General features: G+C 27.8%; 1 protein-coding gene across 1 annotated transcript in view; it reads left to right on the top strand.

The window, feature by feature from the left end:
* LOC113374981 (solute carrier organic anion transporter family member 4A1) overlaps positions 1 to 21,123 on the top strand; it is a 65,314-nt gene that overhangs the window by 16,946 nt on the left and 27,245 nt on the right. The window contains exons 2-3 of the mRNA XM_026614936.1: positions 15,815 to 16,137; positions 19,437 to 19,620. Of these exons, the coding sequence (XP_026470721.1) occupies positions 15,815 to 16,137; positions 19,437 to 19,620 (507 nt within the window). The remainder of the gene's footprint in view (positions 1 to 15,814; positions 16,138 to 19,436; positions 19,621 to 21,123) is intronic.

Raw genomic sequence — 21,123 nt, 5'->3', positions numbered from 1 at the left:
CAAATAGGAAGCTTGAATATTTGAAGTAATAATAAAATTAATCTTGAATTATATTTGTGAAATATTTATATTAATTTGAGTTCAGATATTCATACCGGTGAGAAAGTTAATAAGATTTTATATCTTTATTTGGTGGTAATGTAACACGTATTATTTTTGATACATTGCAGGATTCGTGCCACCCACATGATCTCTTAAAATTATTACTAATAGTATTGTATATTTATCATGTTTTTATTATTTAATCTAGAAAACATAATCAACTGACATTTTTGTGATAGAATTGTTTTTTTCTTAACAAGATGGGGTTCTAAAACCGGGCATATCTACATTTGTACAATTAAATGGAAAACATCAATAAATGAATACTTGTATATATATATATATATATATATATATATATATATATATTATTTATAGATACATTCATATTTATTCAACTGTGCTGTCAAATTTTAGATATGATTGTAATTCACTCATTCAAGATTTCAATTATACTTAAATTTATGGTATTCACACTTGATAAGATAAATTATCGTTTATAAAAAAAATCTTCCTCATCCTGTAATATTTATTTTGATAAAAATTACTTCAACTTTTCTCATCTCATATACAAATAATGACACCTCATTTTTTGTTGAACAATATAGATGTAGTCACAATCATAATCTTATAATATATTCCTTATAAATTGATAAAAATACTCGTCGCCAGCGGAACGTGTAATGTTTTCCTACATCGAACACTCGTTGCACATCTCAAATATCACTCATAAATGTCTAGAAGCATGTCATTACACAAAGTTTTGTGTCGAACATCAATTATAATGAATGATATGACAGATGATATAATATAAGCATAGTCGCGTCAACATCAGATGCAATCAGCAAATATGACGAAAACTTCGAATAAGCGAGAGCTTTTTATCGAATAGGGCGTTTCAGAATGAAATGCTCCAAATCTGCTTAGTCATTCAATACATACACACAATTATATATACGTATATATATATATATATATATATATATATATACATTTCTTGGATTTTGCTCCCCTTATTGTACACCCCTTTTCAGATATCGTATTAGATTTATTTAAAGATAATTAGTTAATCCCACAAATATTTTCATTGCAATTACAACCTTAATCACAATCAAAATACTCATGAGATTAACTGAGAGTCTTTCGATTAGACTTATAAAAATACCAAATTTGTCTTAAGACAAGGTGCATGATATTGATGTTACCAACATGTGAAATCTATTTAATCAAATCGAATTTACTATTTATTAATAATTTAAATTTTTTATAAGTAAATATTTAAAATTGTACCAATATGTAGAGCAGGGCTTATTAGACCACTGAAAAAGGCCCACCGTTGATATCTCAAAAACAAGTAAGATTAGAAAATTTTTAATAACAATATTTGAAAGTAGAAGATAAATGATGTAAGCAGCCATCGCCTTGAATTGGGCGACTTCACTATCACAAGATAAAGGGCTACATTGTCAATTTAATATCGAAAGTTTTTTGTTCGTCGTTAGTTTTTTTGTTGTTTTTGAGTACAATTGTTTAGTTTAAGATACCTGAATATAATTCTAAAATATACTTTATTTAATTATTTTATAAGTTGTATTGTTATTTTTAGGTTAGATTCAAGGAGTGTAAATAATAAGAAACTAGTAAATAAAAATGTACAATACGTTAAGAAAAGCAATTTTGCAAATAATTAATTGCGTATGTTGAATAATTAAGAAGATAAATTCAATTTTTTCCCTGACTGTTCATTTTACCCCGCATATGGGGTAAAAAACCTGGTGTCAATTTTTTTAAAAATAAAAAAACATAGTTGTACAATGATACATATTAGTAGTTGTACATAGCTGGAAATTTTATGCAGCATAGTTAAATATTTATTTGTTTCATATGTGTTATTTATTGCTGAAAGTCAATTTGTACCTTTCTACTCCGCCCTACCCTACTTTAACATTTAATGAATTTTTATAATAATTTGTATATAACTATACTACTTTTTGAAGGCTCAAAATATTTAAGGATGTTCATTAACAACTTTAACCCTCATTACCTAAAAAATAACTTATGATAATTCTCAACTGATATTTTTCGAAATGTTGTAAGTTTACAAAAATTAGATCTTTCTGTTAATTTTAAAGAAACTGCTTTACCGATCGTTGCGGAAATCTAATCAACGCGAGCTCTTATTGAGAATAGCTAACAAAATAAATTTTTCAAATTGGTTTAACCGTTTTTGAGAAAACGTTGGCAAAAAACGATTCAAAATACATAAAACTAGTAATTCAAATTTTCTGGAAAAAACATGAATTTTTCTTTAGTGTAGTTAATAACTATCGGGAATTCGTAAACTCTTAGTAGTGACTAATTTTCTTCTGCAAAATTTGAATTGGGTATATTTTTAAAGTTTTTTTTAATAGTTTTACTTGTCAATTTTAGGACAGGTAAAAAATTACTACACAATAAAAAAAACATTATTAATTGATAAAATTCTAGTAACCGGAAAATTTCAGTAATTTATCGTTTCTCCTCATGCTGGTTTAATTAAATATTATCCTTAAAACTCTCTTTATCCCATCCTTTACTATGGAATGTAACACAGTCGATTACTTTCACAATACATCACTTTATTTCTACGCAATAAATCTCACGATAGCAATTCCAAAATACCGTACAAGTAAATAAGAAGTCAATAGAGATAAAATTGGTTGTCAAATAATATTATATAGCATTTTGTGTCGTCCATTCTCTGTTAATATTTGGACTGTGAGGGTCGTCGGGCACCCAAATTGAGGGATGGATACTGATAATAGCAATCGTAATAGTGTCGCTGCCGGTGACGAGATGTTTTTCTGTTTTTGACATCATATCAGATTTAAGCAAACGCCCGAGTAGACAGGACATGGAATAAACAACCGTTAAGATATCAATCGGGATATACATATTTTTAATTGTAATACAGATATTTATGAAATTTATCTTAATGTCGTTTTGTATTTATTTATTATAACGTTACAATCAAGATTTTTATTGCATTCGCCTTCTTATAATATATGAGTGAAGTTAATGTAGGGAAGACGGGGTACGGTTGTGCCACCTTGTTTTTGATAAGCAATCATTTTTTTGGAAAACTAAATTAAATGATAATTTGAACATTTGTCTACGTGGAAATACTGAAATACTGTCATTAACCTATTCACACATCCCCACGACGTACCCCACGCACACTTTTGAAAACAAATTGTAGTTATGACTGAGCTAAATTAACTAGGAAAAAACTAACAGCTGGTAATTAACTACAAATAATATATCTATGAACTAACAAAGTAATATATCTGTATACGAGTAACAGTTATTAACTTCCCGTAGGGCAAGTTATAGTAATCGCAAAAAAATCGAAAATGAAAATTTTTATATATCTTTACGTTTCAAAGGTTTCTGAACATTTTGGCATACCTTAGAAAAAATGGATGTACGTGTGTGTGTATGTATGTGCGGATACAAATTTTCGTCGACGATTTCGGGAACACCGATCAACCGATTTAAATAATTCAAAAAACATTCGATTCATATTGATAAGGAGACGTGTTGATTAGGTTTTGGCGAAGGCAGGTCTAGCTGTTCCGAAGATACGGGGCAAAAAGTGTCAAAAATGGTACCATAGTTTTTAAGAGAACGGAGCGTCCGATTTTAATTATTCAAAAAAAACATGATGTACGATGTAAACAGCGCACACTTTTGAAAACAAATCATAGCTAAATTATCTTGGTGAAAACCAATTGCTGGTAATTAACTGCAAATGTTCAACTTACAGTACATAGCAAACAAAGTAATATATCTGTATACAAGTAACAGTTATTATTAAAAGAAATCGAACAAAAAAACTTACTTTTGATTATTTGAAATCAATGCAATTTACAGATCATGTTAATATAGGGCGCTGATTCAATGTATGTAAACTTGTTCGAACAAACATACTTCATCTTTTTCCTTTTAGACTCGATCTCAAAATCAGTATATTTTAGCTGTTATGACGAATGTCACTATTGTACCCTTGTTATGAAAATGAATTTTTTTATATATCTACGTTTCAGAGGTTTCTGAGCATTTTGGCATACCTTAGAAAAAATGAATGTATATGCGTGTGTATGTGCGGATACAATTTTTCGTCAACGATTTCGAGAACATGCATCAACAAATTTGAATGATTCAAAAAACATTTGATTCCTATTGATAAGGAGACGTGTTGATTAGTTTTTGGCAAAGGCAGGTTCAACAGTTCCGAACGTACGGGGCAAAAAGTGCCAAAAATGGTAATACAATTTTTGAGAGAACGGAGTGTATAAATTGAATGTTTTAAAAAACATTTTATTTGTATTGAAAAAATGAAAAACTAGTGAATTTTTTGGGAAGGCAGGTCTAGCGATCTTGAAGATCCGACAAAAAAAAGTATAAAAACATGCCATTTGCCAGACAAAAATGGTCATTAAACATATGCACGTCAAATTATCATATATTTTATAGATATTTTAATATTAAGAACATATTTTGTTTATATTTCTAAAATATTTCAAAGTATAAAAAAATCTAAACTTTTCAAAAAGGTCATTTTTTCCAAAATTCTCAAAAATATATTTTTTTGAAAGTTCTAAAAAAATGTGTTGAATCGTTTTTAAAAAATTTAATTTTTGGTACGGAAAGTTCCAGCAATTTGCCTTAAGGCATGATGCCATGCACCACTAGTTATGAATACAATTTGGATACTGTTAGTAAAAATACCTATTATTAGAGTCAAATAATTGCTGCCTTTTCTAATTATAATATTTCATTATTAATCAAGCAAACTATGGAAACTATATAAACTATAATAAATATGAGCATCATGTCATGTGTCGAGATCCAAGCATATTTCCTTCCATTTTCTCCTTATATCATGTGTATCGTGTGCAGCATGTGAGGCACGCAAAAGTTTACAGATGTCACAGCGATAACTTTATTTATTGACCCTATTGCTCTGTTACGCGATCGCGAAAATCTCGAAGTATTTGTGCCATGTAATTTGAGCGCCGCCAGACGGAAAATTAGATTTTCCTCGGCGGAAAAACGAACACGCGGACGTCGTGATTTCAGATGCCGGATCACGTCGTATCTGTCAACAATCTTGTAAATATTATTCTAGCGAAATGCTTAGAGATGTGTATTGGATACAATGCGTTTGATGGAGAGGTCGGCGACGATTTCTAGTGCCTGTTTGAGACGCATGTCATAATATCGTATAATAGAAAAAGATTTCTGAAATGTATTTTTAGCGAATAGTAGATAAGATGAGGTATTATTTGGATAGAACATAAAAAATATAACACATGAATTAATTCGAATCCATAATATTAGGCATTATCAACTACCCGTAGGAGGGGTAGGAGGGACGTTCCAAATTATCAATTTTCTATATTTTCTTTTTTCTTTTTTATTCCGGCACAGCCTCAAAATGATTTTAAACAAAGTGAAATTTGAGGACAATTTTATTTTTTGTAAAACTTTCATTTTAGATAACAAATGCTCACTGATATATACGTTTGAGGAGAATACCCAAAATTTTGCCACTTTTCCACGACGAGTATAGAGACAAGTTTATAGAGAAAATTAACATTTTCACAACTAATAGAAAAACATTACGTAAATATCAAAATTGGTAACTCTATATTTTGAGTGTAGTCAAGATAAACTTTGCAAAAAATAATTATATATCACAACACAAAAATTTTAAAAATATCTCTGTAGATTTCTACTTTCACCAACTAAATCATGTCTATTGATTTTTTAATATGATTAGATAGTTTTAATTTTCTGATGTAATTTAGGTGGAAATATGTTATTAATAATAATAATTTTAACGTCTTAATATTGGTTATTTTAATATAGATTTATGTAAAAAATAATGTAACCATAGATAAACAAGTATAAATAGATGGCAAACACGGCCGCTTTCATATTACATCAATTCTAATTTTTTCAGCATATAATAGATGTCGCCACCAACCGTAGCACGTAAATTTACCATTAGGTTCATTTCTAGATAAAATTTATTTGCATATAATATAGAAAAGATACTGGTTAATTTGACTAAATGAAATGAGAACAAAATATACGCGTACAAAATATATTTTAAACAAAATCACAAATATGTTGTAAAAAATATATGATGGAAAAAAAATAATTTTTTCATGCAAAAAACATATATTTCAATAAATAAAATTGGTACTTGAACGTTTAAAGTGTACAGTTAGCATTTTATGACAAATAATGACCTGTACGTCGTTATTTATAATTTCTATATACCATCAAATTACTTGTACTAAAACTTACAAATTTTGAAACAAAATATTCCAAGTTTGAAGAAATAAAAAAGTTTCTAATGAACAATATTCAAGACCATTAATATTACATCTCTGGAGAAATGAACAGAATTGGCAACTCCAATAATTTAGCACAATAATTTGATATATGAATGTGTGTGATTGAATAAATTAAACTAAATAGCTCAGATTGCTGTTAAATATAAAAATAATGAAAAAATAATAATTTTCTAAATTTTTAATAATAAATTAGAATTACTACTTGTTTATTAAAGAGAAATTTTTAGTATCAATAATTTAGAAATTTTCAAATATTTGTTCAAAAATAATGTACGAACTTTTCTTGAAAAAAAAAACATTTTCATTATTCCTGAAGAAAGAAACCTCTTGTATATTTTTTTATCACCATAATAGACGTTAAAAATTTGATTCGCTTATTTGTGACGGAAGTTAGAATTTCAAACTACGTATGTTACTATATCATATTTCCCTATTATCATATCGTTAGACTTGCAGAAGTTTTTGTATACATTGTTTTGGTTTCGCAAGATATTGCGATACGTCTCGCGTAACAACCGCGAGAGCTTTTATAAAGGTAAAGCTCCCAAACAAACACATAAAAGCCCGCGGGCTAAGTGTGCATGAATAGTCCGCAGCGAGCTTGCAACACCTGAGCCGGTTCGCTTCACTATAATGCTTTTTACCTACCCCGTGGTACATCGCCATATATTCACGTTTTTGAAAATTATTATTCATTTTTTTTAGTAATATGGATATTTTAAATTATGTAGAAATGTACATATATGCATCTTCTAGAAACACATTCCGAATTGAATTTGTATGATAAAAACAATCGTATGTGTTTGTCGTATTTTATTAAAATAATATTTAATAAAGTTGTGAGTAGACTATACTGAACAATTAAAAATATTAAATTATATTTAAAGAAAAATTTTGATTTTACTATATTTAAATAACTAAAAAATGGATAAAAATGACGCGGTAAAATATATATAGTTTACATTATTAACTTCGAAAAAAGTTTCTTTTAGCCAGAAAATCCGGTTTGCTAATTTTATGTTTTCCTGACATTTCAAGTCATTCTAAATCGTTTAACACATGAATTTGAAAAAGTTTTTGATAAACCAAAATTTAACTTTCATCGACGTTTTCTCAAAAATTGCTATACCAATTTTTAAATTTTAAAAGCGATTTGATAATAAAGATTTGCATCGATCAGTTTCGCGAGACGATTGACTTAGCAGATAAGTGCAATTCACGACTAATTAAAATATTACAAAATTCAAAAGCTGTTTGAAAGAATAGTTGGGAATCGTGCAGATAGTTTTTGGTGAAAATTAGATGGATCGTTTCTTTGTAATTAATTATTGAAAGTTTTCTTTGATAATGTAGATAAATCGAGAACAAAAGAGTTCACCGTTTTTACAAGCATCCTAAAATAGTAAAGGCCTATTAAAGAATCTAGTTTAACAATATTTTTTATTATTATTTACAGTATATTTAAACAATCAGATTATAAATACTATTTAAACGGTTGGAATAATGAGCCGTATAAAAGTTTCAAAAATATATCTATATACATTAGGGTGGTCCTTAATATGGACGTTTTCGAATTTTCTTGCTCCAGGAGCTCAAATAGTTCAAAATTGATAAAAAAAAACTCTAAAAGTTTTAGCTCTTAATATTGACTTTTAGATAGAGCGCAGTTCAATTAAAGTTTCGCATGAAAAAAAATTAAATTTTTTTAAAAATGTCTTTTAGATATAACTTAGTGATAAGTGAATCAAAAGTGACAACTCATGTCATAAGTTATATCTAATAAGCATTTTGAAAATTTTTGAATTTTTTTCCATGCTAATTCCATACGAAACTTTGATTGAATTGCGCTCTATCTAAAAGTCAATATTAAGAGCTAAAACTTGTAGAGATTTTTTTTTATCAATTTGGAACCATTTGAGCCCCTGGGAGCAAGGAAATTCGAAAATGTCCATATTAAGGTCTACCCTAATATACATGTATCCTGTGCATATATAAATGTCGAAAAGTTTTTGGAACTTACCGATAGATATATAATAATTTTAATACAGATTTTAAAAATGCGTATTGTGTTAGAAAGTATGATAAAAATTACTGATTTTTCCGTAAAAAAATATTATTTGTATAATTGATAATTATTATTTCTATTGACATACATAAATCAATTTTTTAATTATATTTATTAACACAAATCATAGTAATTTTTTAAAATGAATATTATTATTTCGAGGACTCGAAGGATTGGGGACAATATTCAAAGTATTAAACTCAATCGAATAACCAATATTTAACTTTTACTTACAAATATTATTTTTAGAATGTTGAATATTGTTTAGAGCCCAAAAATAGTAGTTACCTTCCTTCCGGATAAAAGATAAGAGTATGTTTACCTTGTTTTTTCTCAATTATGCATAACTTGCTAGAATTTTTAATTTAACGCCTGAAGTTTAAACAAGATTGTGTACCCTTACTCATATTGTACTCGGGTATAAAACTTTTTTATGATAATACATAAAAGTTATTTTTTCACGTTGCAGAAAATACACGCAATATGAATAATAGAACATATATTATAAATTATGAAATATTAAAATGAGGCCGCGTAATACTTAGGAACAACGTATTGTGGCAGTTTTATTTGCAATTACTGATTCATGTAGAAAATAAGGCTTTTTATAAAAAAAATAGTTTTAAAGTTTTCATGCGTTTTATGTTTTATTAAAATAGGGATTAAAAGATCGGGATGCTGGAAAAAATATTTCTTACTAAAACTCATAAGAAATGTATTTTGTTTGCATAAACTCTTAAGACTTAAGCTATATACAACTGGAATAGAAAGGAAAGTTTTATGATCCAATAGTAGTATTTACTATCAATAAATAACGTGTGCAACATAATAAATCCTAAGATATTATGGTAATACTAAGAAAAGTTTAAGCTAAAAGAAAACTATTAGTGTATGTATTTTGAAATAGTCAGTTTGCTAGAACCCCGAGTTATGAATAAACTTATTGTTTATAATACTTTTTTTATTTTAAAAGAACATTAAATGTAGTAAAATATTTTAAAAATTTATTTTTTCGAATTTTTGAAAATTTGAGACTTTTGTAAAATTTGGAATTTTTGTAAAACTTGGAATTTTTGTAAAATTTGTAATGTCTGGTGGAAAAATGAACTATCAGTATATTCTAATTGCGCCTCGAGTCAAATTGCTAACACTTCGGATTTTTACATAAATAATTCATAAAATATTTAACAAACGAATATTACAAATTTAAAAGTATCAATCAAAAATTGAAAAATATTGCAATAAAAGCTTTCCTAATAAAATCAAATGTGATGTATGACGTTGTACCTTAGAAGGTTACATTATAGTACGTTTTTTTATTCCGATTAAAAATATCTGACATATTAAGCATCAACTCTTAATTTTTCAAGCATCCACTGTTTCTATTGTAATAAGTATAAGTATCTTTTTTCACAATTTCTTTTTAATTGATAAAATGGTTACACATGTAAAGATATGTAAAACAGTAAAATTTTAAAAATGAAATAATAAAAATTGTGTAATATCTAATTAAGTAAGATCATCAATTATAGCAAGACCGATTTTTTTTCTCAGATTTAACTTAATCGATTTGATTAATAGGTTTAACAGATCTGCTATATTTATTTGAAGTTGTGTATAAAACACTAAAATCGATACAAGAAATCAAAAGTACTGAATAATTATGTAATGATAAACTATCACAGTTAAAACTTTCAAATAAATATTGATATGATATCAATGACTACTGTGCACATTATTCATTTATTTTATTAGTGATTTGAACAAGCCATTAAAGGACGAAATGCAGTTTTATTATTTCAGATAAATACGAAGATGAACTATTTATTCTGTAACACTGGTATCGTGTTATTTTTGTGAGCAAACCGTCACCCATATATTTTGCTTGATTCCTATCTCTCGATATCATAACACAATATGTTTTGTTTTCTCTTGTTTGTTGACTTCTTTTACGATGGTTTTATCTTGTTTCGAATATATGTATATCTCTAAGAAAATTGCCTTAAACACACACCATATCATATGAATTCAAACTTTAGAACGAGGCACTTGTAAAAGATTTCATGAAGTTCATTGTAGATTATTTGCCTTTAAGAAAATTCATCCTTGACATATAATATTTTATAATTGAAACTACAAAAATGATTTAATGGATAAACTTTAAATAATAAATGTATGAATAAGCTTATAAAGAAAAAATACGTCAAAAAAATGGTGAAAATGAACGACAAGTTCTTGTCTTGCTATCAATATAATTGATTGAATTGCCTGATGGGCCCATAACCTATTCCCTTTTCTATTTTCTTTATTTTTTCGACCTTTATCTAAAAACTACAGTAAAACTTATACGTCAAATCGCACAATAAAACTTGAAACTACTGTTTGAACAATCTACACGTTTCTAGGGAAAGAAAATAATATTTTGACTAGACATGTCAGCTTTATATTTCCCATTGCGATCGTCTGTCTGGTCTTCGCGATAACATGGAGGGCTGATACCTAATATGAGATTTTATATCAAGTAATCAGAACAATAGACGTCAGTGAGTACACATATAGTAAGAAGGATCTAAGGGCGATCAAATTACTATTAAAAATGTTTTAGACATGTGATACGTGGCAAAATCGCTTCTACGAATCTTATGTATTATTAGGTATTGTGTTACAAAACTTGAGGCATATTCGCCAATGATTCGAATCATGCAATTTCTATAAATAATTCGAATTAATTTGGATGTTGAACCCTAGCAGGCATCAACTAATTAGGAAATATAATATTTTATACTGAGGTAGAAGAATTTAATTAATCATTTAGAAATCATTCTATTTGCTGACCTATAATGTAGGGACCTAAATTTTGAAAAAATAAAATCGTACGACCGGTTTTTGGTAGGAGCACCCCGCTATATTTATGTATTTTAGGATGGTCCTTAGTATGTATATATTTTCGAATTTTTTTGCTTCCAAGGGTTCAAATTCTCTGAAACTTTTAGATCTTAATATTGACTTTAAGATAGTCCGTACTCCGATCAAGTAAATTATTTTTCTTCTTCTGAAGTAAATTATTTTAAGAAATATATCAAATTTATGTTGTAAATTTATCCATGTTATTTCCATAAGAAACTTTGGTTGGAGTGCGGACCATCTTAAAGTTAATATTAAAAGCTGAAACTCACAGAGATTTTTTTTATCATTTTGGAAGCATTGAAAATATCCATATTAAGGACCACCCTAATATATATATATATATATATATATATATATATATGTGGTTTTTTAATATTAAAGACATAAATAACTAAAACATCATGTTAAAGAATTGTGCTTACCTTGATGTGATTTTTGGAGTCTTGAAGTTTTAAGTTAAATTTCCTGCATCCCTGAAACATAGAAAAACTATATAAATATAATAAATAATAAAATATTTAAACTTTCCTAAAGCTATCTAGAATGTTAACCTTTTTGCTACTTGCAAGAGTGACGCTGCTGTACGAGCCAGTAAACCTACCAAAATATTTTCAGATTTTCATTACCGATAAAAATGTATTTAAAAATTAAAAATTACACCACTAAAAAAATTAAAATTAAAGATACCAAATTCGAATTCACAAAAAATTCAATCAGAGTGATTAAGGATAAGCAAATTTCGTTATACTAGATGATAGCTGATATTCGTAAACACTAGCAGTCAAGCAGATGTCGTCTGTAGACGACGCTCGTAGCGAAAAGAAAACAATCAATTTGAGCCAACGTACAAAAATATGAGAATAACTACAAAAATCGAACCTCAACATGTTATAGGTACCATTGAGACCCATTAGTTATAAAAGTTACTAAATTGCAGTGCGACCTAAAATAGCGTCAAAATATAAAAAATACATTATGGTAATAATTTATCATAACACAACATTTTTAATAACCTTTCTATTTTAATCAAAAAGATTAGCAATCTGATATTCTAACATTCAGTCTTCTCTATCTGTCTATTACGAAATCGCATAGGTTCTTCTGATAAATTTATTTAGTAACTCGTGAAATCTTCCCTACAACTATGTCGCCTAAATTGGCAAACAAGGAATAAATCAATTCTACCGTAAGACAAATGTTCACAAATGAAAGTTCAATGTAGCGTCAACCGATTGTTCTTAGTCCAATTTATCAGTTGTTGGATAGAGTTCTCCTTCCCTTAACACATGTTTCAAACCCTTTTTTCCTCTCCGAGTTTACAACATGGTGTTCTCCTACTTTACGATCTTTGTAAGTGATTGCGTTAGTCACACTCTAGTTATTTGAAGATCGATTGGAAAAATTACAAAATCCATTTAATAGATAAATACACACGAACACACATACACGCATATATATACTTGTAGAATTTTGAATTTTATATTGAGATATGTTTTAATTATACAATGAGTCTAATGATAGGGTCACATAAAAAACATTAATTTCTTTAAAAAAAATTAAAATTCATACATTTTGGCTATTGTCCTTGCTTTCATTTTGTGAAACAAAACAATATTTTAAGACTAAATTATTCATCAATAAAATTTGAGAATTTAAAGTAAAAAAATATATAATATAGGGTTATACGATGTATGAGATAGTACAGTCAACCTGGCCTACTATTATTTTGCAGTATGTTAAAAATTTTTTTTTAATATTATATTGCTTGATATGCGTCGATATATTTTGAAGATCATCATGATTTTCAAGATGGTCATGATTTCGAGATTTTATTCCTAATAAAACTGAATACATCTTTCGATACTTCTTTCCACAAAACTAATTGAACATTTTTTATACAAAACTCACCTCAATTTCTAATCGCAATGATCAAATAAGGCACTAGTAGTCACTTATTAAAAAGAGTAGTAACACGTTTTGCTCGATCATTTTTAATGGTAATTTATGTACGAGTAGTAAGTATTGGATATTTGTTTATTTGTTCTCAATATAAAATAAACTTTCAACTGAGTCCTACGAATCTTATATATTTATTAAAAACAATCTGCTTTAAATCGACAGTTAGCACAAATTAGTTTATGGTGAAGTTATATATGGTAAAATACATTAAAATTAACTTTATGTAATAATAAAATTGATTAAACCTACCGGTTCGAATTAATGTTAACATTTTTTCATAACTAACAATTTAAAACAAATTTCCTTACGGAATGTAGCGTAATAAATTATGATTTTTTACTTTTTGATGCCCTACAAATAGGTATAAATACACATAAAACTAAATATATTGTGATTGTAATATTTCAAGTTATCACTAATATTTTATAATATATGAATCATAGCTTTTATTTAAATAGCAATGTTATAAAATCGAGCATATTTAATATGAGCAGTATATAATTTATACGAGCAGTAATAAAAAGTGAATTTCGTACAGTCGATCTTTATTAATACATCAATCATTCATTAATTAAGATATCAAATTCAAACAAAGCTTTATGATTGATTATGATTGATTGATACAGGAAATTTAAATTTAATTTTCAACCCCAACGATGCCAGCAATACGTTGCTGAAAATATTTGCAATTCACTACCACTGATGATTGGTATGAAAAACGGTATTTTTTAATTATGTGGTCTTATTTAAATCGCAGATTTTGTTTACAATTTTCCTATAATTTATACTCACTTTTAAGTATACATATGTAACATAATCTTACATGTGTAATTATATTTTGTTTGTGGTTTATATTGTAAGCGTAAGTTTGCACATCATTTACATCCAGCATATTGTCTTGAAAATTTATATTATTTTGATCGGCAATAAATCTATGCAAAAAAAAGCTGCATATATCTCATATTTATTACATATACATGGATTCCTAAGTTACAAAATTCCCATTTTCTTATTTTTTAAGATACATATGTTTTTAAGATACATCATCATTTATAACATAAATTATATTTCCGCATATTTTTCCAAATCTATTATTGAAAGACTAATTTAACTACGTTCGATATCTAAAATACACACATTACCAAAAATATTGCCAATTATGTCATAGTTTGGCTTTTCTTTTAGTATATTCTATCAGAAACCCGGAATTATGAAACCTAGAAATTTTCCTAGAAAATATGTCTAGTACAGTGAAAATCATCACTGAGTTTTTTATGAACATATTTATAAAAGCAAAAGATTCTTTTAAAAATATAATATAATACCAAGATAAAAATGGTTCCGTGACATACGCGAATTATTTATATATTTAGATGTGCCTATATAAAAGTAAATTGTATTAAAATTACAGCAATGCATGATAAATCGTGCATTCATAAACCAAGGTCAAAATCGCGTTACTACATAATTATCTAATTTTTTTTATCAATTTTATTATTTGTTAAAATTATACTCATTTTGAAAATTTAATTTTAATGCATTGTGTCTCTCTCTTCAACTCCATAAACATTTTTTATTTCCTTAAAATAGCAATCAAGATACAATGAAATCTTATAACCTATTGTTACATGAGAAAAGAGAAAAAAAAAATAGAATCAAAATAATAATTTAGAATTCACTCTATGGAAAGAAGTCAAGTATTTCATTTTAACTCTATAAACTTAGAAATTTTTTTCAGTTTTATAAAAGGATCTATATTTGTATTCTATAAAACTGAACTCTTTTATACTAGAGCGGTTTAACAAAACTTATAGAATTAAGTAAAATATTTTATATTGATATCTCTGTTTGTTTAGTAAGTTCATATTGACATCTTTATAAATATTAGGTTTTAGAAACTTCAGAAAATACCCCAAAGGGCTTTGTGCACAATACGATTAGCATTGTACCGATTTCCACTTAAATCAAATAAATAAACTACAAATACTATAAATTTCGTAATATCAGTGATTTATTTATTAGAAATAAAGTATTTATTTCCCGAGATAAATGCGATTTCAAGATTGCGATTGAATATAAAACCCAAACTAAACTAGTTGGTATTGGTATTTTGCCTTGGGGCAAGTTACATAAACTTCTATATATATATATATATATATATATATATATGTAAATAATCGACTTAATCAATAAAATATAAATTAATTAATTAGTTATTGATGCTATTTCGAGTGGATTTATCAAACATCATTGAAAACGAACGAGTAGCGTAATGTTCGGATTTTTGAGTTACAATTTCAAACTACTATAGCAAATATAGTAGCATGTAGGTATGACTATATTTTACCTACTTGTTTCAAACGTAAATTGTCTTTGTTTAAATAAATTAAAATAAAATAAATTAGTCTAACAATCTGCATTACATTTATTCCAGGAATGATCGTTAACGGTTTCGTAAACGTGGTAATAACGACAATAGAGCGCCGTTTTGGTCTACGATCGAAACAAACCGGACTGGTGGCTGGTGGTTACGATATGGCGTCTTTCCTTTGCCTGGTACCAGTCACTTACCTAGGAGGTCGCGCCATGGCTTCAAAGCCGCGATGGCTGGGCCTGGGTGTTCTACTGCTCGGAGCAGGCGCCCTGTGCTTTTCGTTGCCACACTTTTTGGTTGGACCAGCAAGGGCTGAAGGGAAAACGGTGCCGCTATGCAATAACTTTACTCAAGAAATCAATTTAGGACTTATGCAGGATACGGTAAGCGATATAAGTTATACAGTGGCCGCCTTACGAGCTTAAGGGGGTATTCTACTGTAGAATTTTGAAAAAATCGAAAAAAAATTTCTTTCATATTTTCAAAGTTTAGTTATTCAAAAATATGTCATTAAAAGGATTTTTCGATTTAAGGAAAATTACTATTATTTCCTGAGTTATATCCGTTTTAGTGACGTGGCCTCGGTTCGGGTCCGACCGAGTCTCAAAACTTTGAACGCGCTTTTCTCGGAACTACTTTTTTGGAGCTGGCGGTAAAGATATCTCGAGTTCTAATTAACCGATTTACTTCAAATTTGGAGAGGATCTTCTCTATACATCGCTTTATCGCATGGACCTTTCCCAAAACTATAACTTTTCATTTAGTATTTTTAAAAAATTCGGAATTGTTAAAAAAAACATAAAAAAATTTTTTTTTTTCAAACTGCCGCCATTCAAACAAAACTTTTTTTTAACTTATCCAAGGTTCATACGATAGCGGCATCTATAATAATTAAGAATCCATCTATTTTTTATGTTTCGGATCACCAGGAGGGTTGGAATCATGCACGCCAGGACACCCTCCTTTTTTTTTGAGCCCTCACTTTGACTGCTCATAACTTTGGGAATTCTAATTTTTTTTCTTTAATAATTTTTTTATGTAATAATAAAATATCAATAAACAAATCATAAAAAAATCGATAGTAAAAATATTATTTGTTTCCTTTATACAGCGCTTCAAAAACCGGGCAAAATTCATGCTTCTACAGTAGAATACCCCCTTAATTCATTCCGTAACCACGCTCGCATGACGATTTGCTCGTATCTTAAAGCAATTTTTTCCATACCATATAAGTACATTGAAATGCCATTAATTGGTTCCAGCACAGTGTTTTTTTGTTTGATAATAAAAATAAATAAAACTTTATTGCTAAGACCAAATTCATATTCTGCTTAAACAGCATATTACCATATAAAAAAAACTAAATCATCATTATACTAGTTTTTACGTTTCAAAAACTGACGATTTTTTTTATTTACATTTATAAATTACATTTATCTGTACAATTATGTTTACAATTATCTGTCGTTATAAACAACATTCAGTAATTTTAATGGTTTATTACAAAAGAATAAAAGGTCGAATGGTCACCCAGTGGTTTCGAGGTTGGATATGTTTAGCTTATAGATATGTAGTCTTGATATGAAAAAATTTAAATAAAGCCTACGAGTAATTGTACATATTATAGGATTACTAATGAATATCAAAAAGGTGCCGTTTTCTTGCCACGATTGCCGTTCAATGAAAAGGTGAAAAGGTTGCCGTTCAATGCCACGATTAAAAACTGTCGAATGAGAATTATTTTTCCTTCAACTTATTATAGTATTGCGAGTAATGAGTTATACATGTTTCATCAAATAGTTCTGATGCTCGACCAACTGCATCTTTTTCGGGATCATTTTTATCCATAAAATTTCAACTTTGTCCCACATTGCATGAACCAATGCAAAACATTAATATTATTGAATTGGAACTTTTAACTTAAAAATAATTTACTATAAACATTTGTATAATAGTTTAATGCGACTTCACATACGACAATAATCCTTGTTACAATTGATATTGGATGAACCTCGTCTCTCAATCGCCAGAATCTCGAATTTTGCTTTTATGACAAAGCAACGAATCACTTCTTCGCGAGATTTTTTAAGTTACATTTATATTTATATTTATAATGTGATTTTTTATAAGTTAAATTTTTATATCAATATCTTTATAATTATAAGATGATATTAATATAAAAATTAAATTGATTAACAAAATGATAAAAACTCAACAATAAATCTTTAAGCCTTCTTAAATCGAGTATAAGAATTATATATTTGCGAGAAAATGTATGTTATACATATAGTAACTGAGAATATTTGAATTTAGTTTTTTTTTTGATTATTTGATCCCAAAACAAATTTCTACTATCATTCAAATAAGTGTTTATTCTTAGACGACATATTGAAATTATTATTTTTTTTTTAGAAAAACATTTAACCCTTTCGACTCGGATGCCGCCGCTCCGGCGGCATAGTCATTTTACCGTTGCGCTCGGATGCCGCCGCTCCGGCGGCATGATGTTTTACCGTTAAGCTCGGATGCCGCCACTCCGGCGGCAAATCGTGTCGGCGACGACTCGTCGCAAACTAAACTTACATTTAATTTTTTTTTATTTTTTAAAAATTAATTTACTATTACATTCATTTATTGATTGATTTATCAATTTTATAAATAAATATATAACAAAATTAATTTATTAGCTCATGATCCCCATAATTCTAATAAAGATCTGTGAAGAAATGGTTTTTTAAACAATATAGCATGGTTTTGAGTGCAATTTTTTTTAATTCTCAAAATTTTCTATTTTATTATCATAATAACTATATTTAAAAGCAATATAACCACATTTTGAAAAAATCCGATACAAAAAAAAAATTCCGAGTTGAGAGATAAGTATAGCACTATAATATTCCGAGCGCAGCGTACCGACTGGCAGTCCGACTCCCGAGTCGAAAGTGTTAAACTACATTCAAATTTATACGCAAAAAATATAATATTTATAATTTGTTATTTAAAAATCAATCTCAAAAGCTCATTCTACCTCCTAAGGTTTTTCAATTTTTAGATACCGGTTTTAAATCTAGTTTCCAGGAGAAAATTATGATATTCGAAAACCGGTTCTTACTAGAATACCGGTTTTCAATGTATGAATAAAAGTATACAAAATTTGAAATAACAAATGTAGCCAAATGTACTAGATTGATGAAAACACTGTTGCAAATCGATACCGCGTTTCTTGTTTCAAAATTTTTGAAATATTTACACTCGAGTATAAAAATCAGGCGCAAACAACGGATAATTAATTGTTTATTTAAAAGTTATCCAATCCTAGTCAAATATTGCTTTTTGTTCGACGACTAAATTGCATAAAAAAATTAATCAATAAAATTAAATAGTAAATCATTTCAGTCAACAACTACTTTTAATAACTCAAAATTTTTGTAAAAAAATTTTGTTTGAATTATTCGAGCAACAAGTTTTATATGAAAAACCGGAACCAATTAAAATCAGCCTATTGGAGAAAATACTGTTCGGAAAACGGTTTTCAAAAATAGTTTTATATGAAAATTTGAAACCGGTTAAAATCTTGCGGAAAAAAAATCGTTTTTTGTAAACTATAAATTAGACTAATGACCTACGTAAATGGTATTTGTTCAGCTTTATTGAAATTATCTAATTGACGTTTTATTTGCAGAATTGTCAGGCATTGACGTTTCAAGACAATCAACAAGTACCTATAGTTGCAGAAGAGGCAAATGTTTGGTGGCTATTCTTCGTAGCACAGCTTTTACATGGGGCTGGTAGTGCTCCTCTTTTTACGCTGGGAGTCACTTTCATAGATGAAAATGTTTCCAAAAAAATGTCAAGCGTTTACCTAGGTCAGTGAACTTAATTTTCATTTTAAAATTGAAAATATTTTATTTTTAAATATCATTTGTTTTTTCGACATATCTTAAAAACATGTGTGTGAGCATGTAGTATCTACACGCTTTTGATGAAACTTATCTAGAAGATGAAAACCACTTCTCTATATTAACTTAAAATTCAATAAATTTAAAAAATTCACTAACCTGAATAATAAATAATTAATAGTGCACTATTACTTATTACATCAATAAATGTATTTTTAGACTGTAAACAGAATTTAGTCAAGTTTTATTATAATAACAAAACATTAGATGATTTTAATCAAACGTATGGACAGTTCATCACAATATTAATTTCGATTGAGTGCAATGGAAAATACCTGCGCTTTCCGGATGATTTGTTTTTATTACAAATGTTTATCCACCGTGAAATGTCACCCTTCAAAACAGCGTTACCTTTCCAAAACCTCTGCGGGCTAACAGAGCCCCTCTAATACTCAAGAGCAGTAGCATCCAAGTTACTTAAGACGAAATTCGTAAAAAAAATTACTAATATTACTACTATCAATATCCTTTCATTTTATTCCAATTTAAATTTTAGTAGGTGTATGATTAGCGTAAAACAATTAATTTGCCTCATTACAATACTAACCGAACAAAGATATGCATTTTTGTATTTTTTTAATTTTGTAAGATTGCAAAATTATATATATATATATATATATATATATATAAAATTAAATTTTTACATAAGCAGAAACCTCTACATTAACAATTAGCGATCGAATGTTCTTGCGAATCGTGGACTGATTGAAACTCTTATGTAATGATCTAACTCGTTTTTTTTGACATATCTAAACGTATAAATAAAATTGCAGTATCTGCTGTAATATTTGAATATACGTTTTCATTTGATACATATGAACCTTATATATAATATACAAAATTAACATTTTTTTTATTTTTTGTTGGTCTGTTCTTTAAAACGGCTAAACCGATTTCTACGGGATTTTTATTGGCCGATGGCTGATATAATTGGACGTAAATTGGGTTATTTTTATTTTAAAAAAGTCGTTCGCATAAAATTTAACAAAAAGTTATTTAGTTTGATTGTTTAGTTTTTTATTTTTTTATCATATCTCATAGTAGAAATTTTATATATTTTCTTATACTGATATATTAATTATTAGAATTGCTATTTAGCTTTCGATTTTTAATATTTGTTTTAAAAATAGCTGAAACCTACAATTATGTACTAAATATTTTTAATTGTTCATATACAGGTTATCTCATGACTCAACGTCAAGACAAAACTGGGTGACACCATTAATTGTAACTATCAAGAAAAAATTTAAAAAAATATCCCATTTAGTTTGAAAATTATGAGGTTTTATGTACAACCATGAGTTTTTGTCAAAATGTGACCATTTCTCGGTTATTGGGGTTATTCTTTTTTTTTTGTTTTATTTTTTACTCGTTTTTTTTAGTATGAAAGTAATAAGTATTGCACCATTT

Source organism: Ctenocephalides felis, unplaced genomic scaffold (genome assembly GCF_003426905.1).
Source record: "Ctenocephalides felis isolate EL2017-DRISC unplaced genomic scaffold, ASM342690v1 CF-g0.4_SCAFFOLD_01886, whole genome shotgun sequence".
Taxonomy (NCBI): Eukaryota; Metazoa; Arthropoda; class Insecta; order Siphonaptera; family Pulicidae; genus Ctenocephalides; species Ctenocephalides felis.
This window is presented reverse-complemented; position numbering and strand designations above follow the sequence as displayed.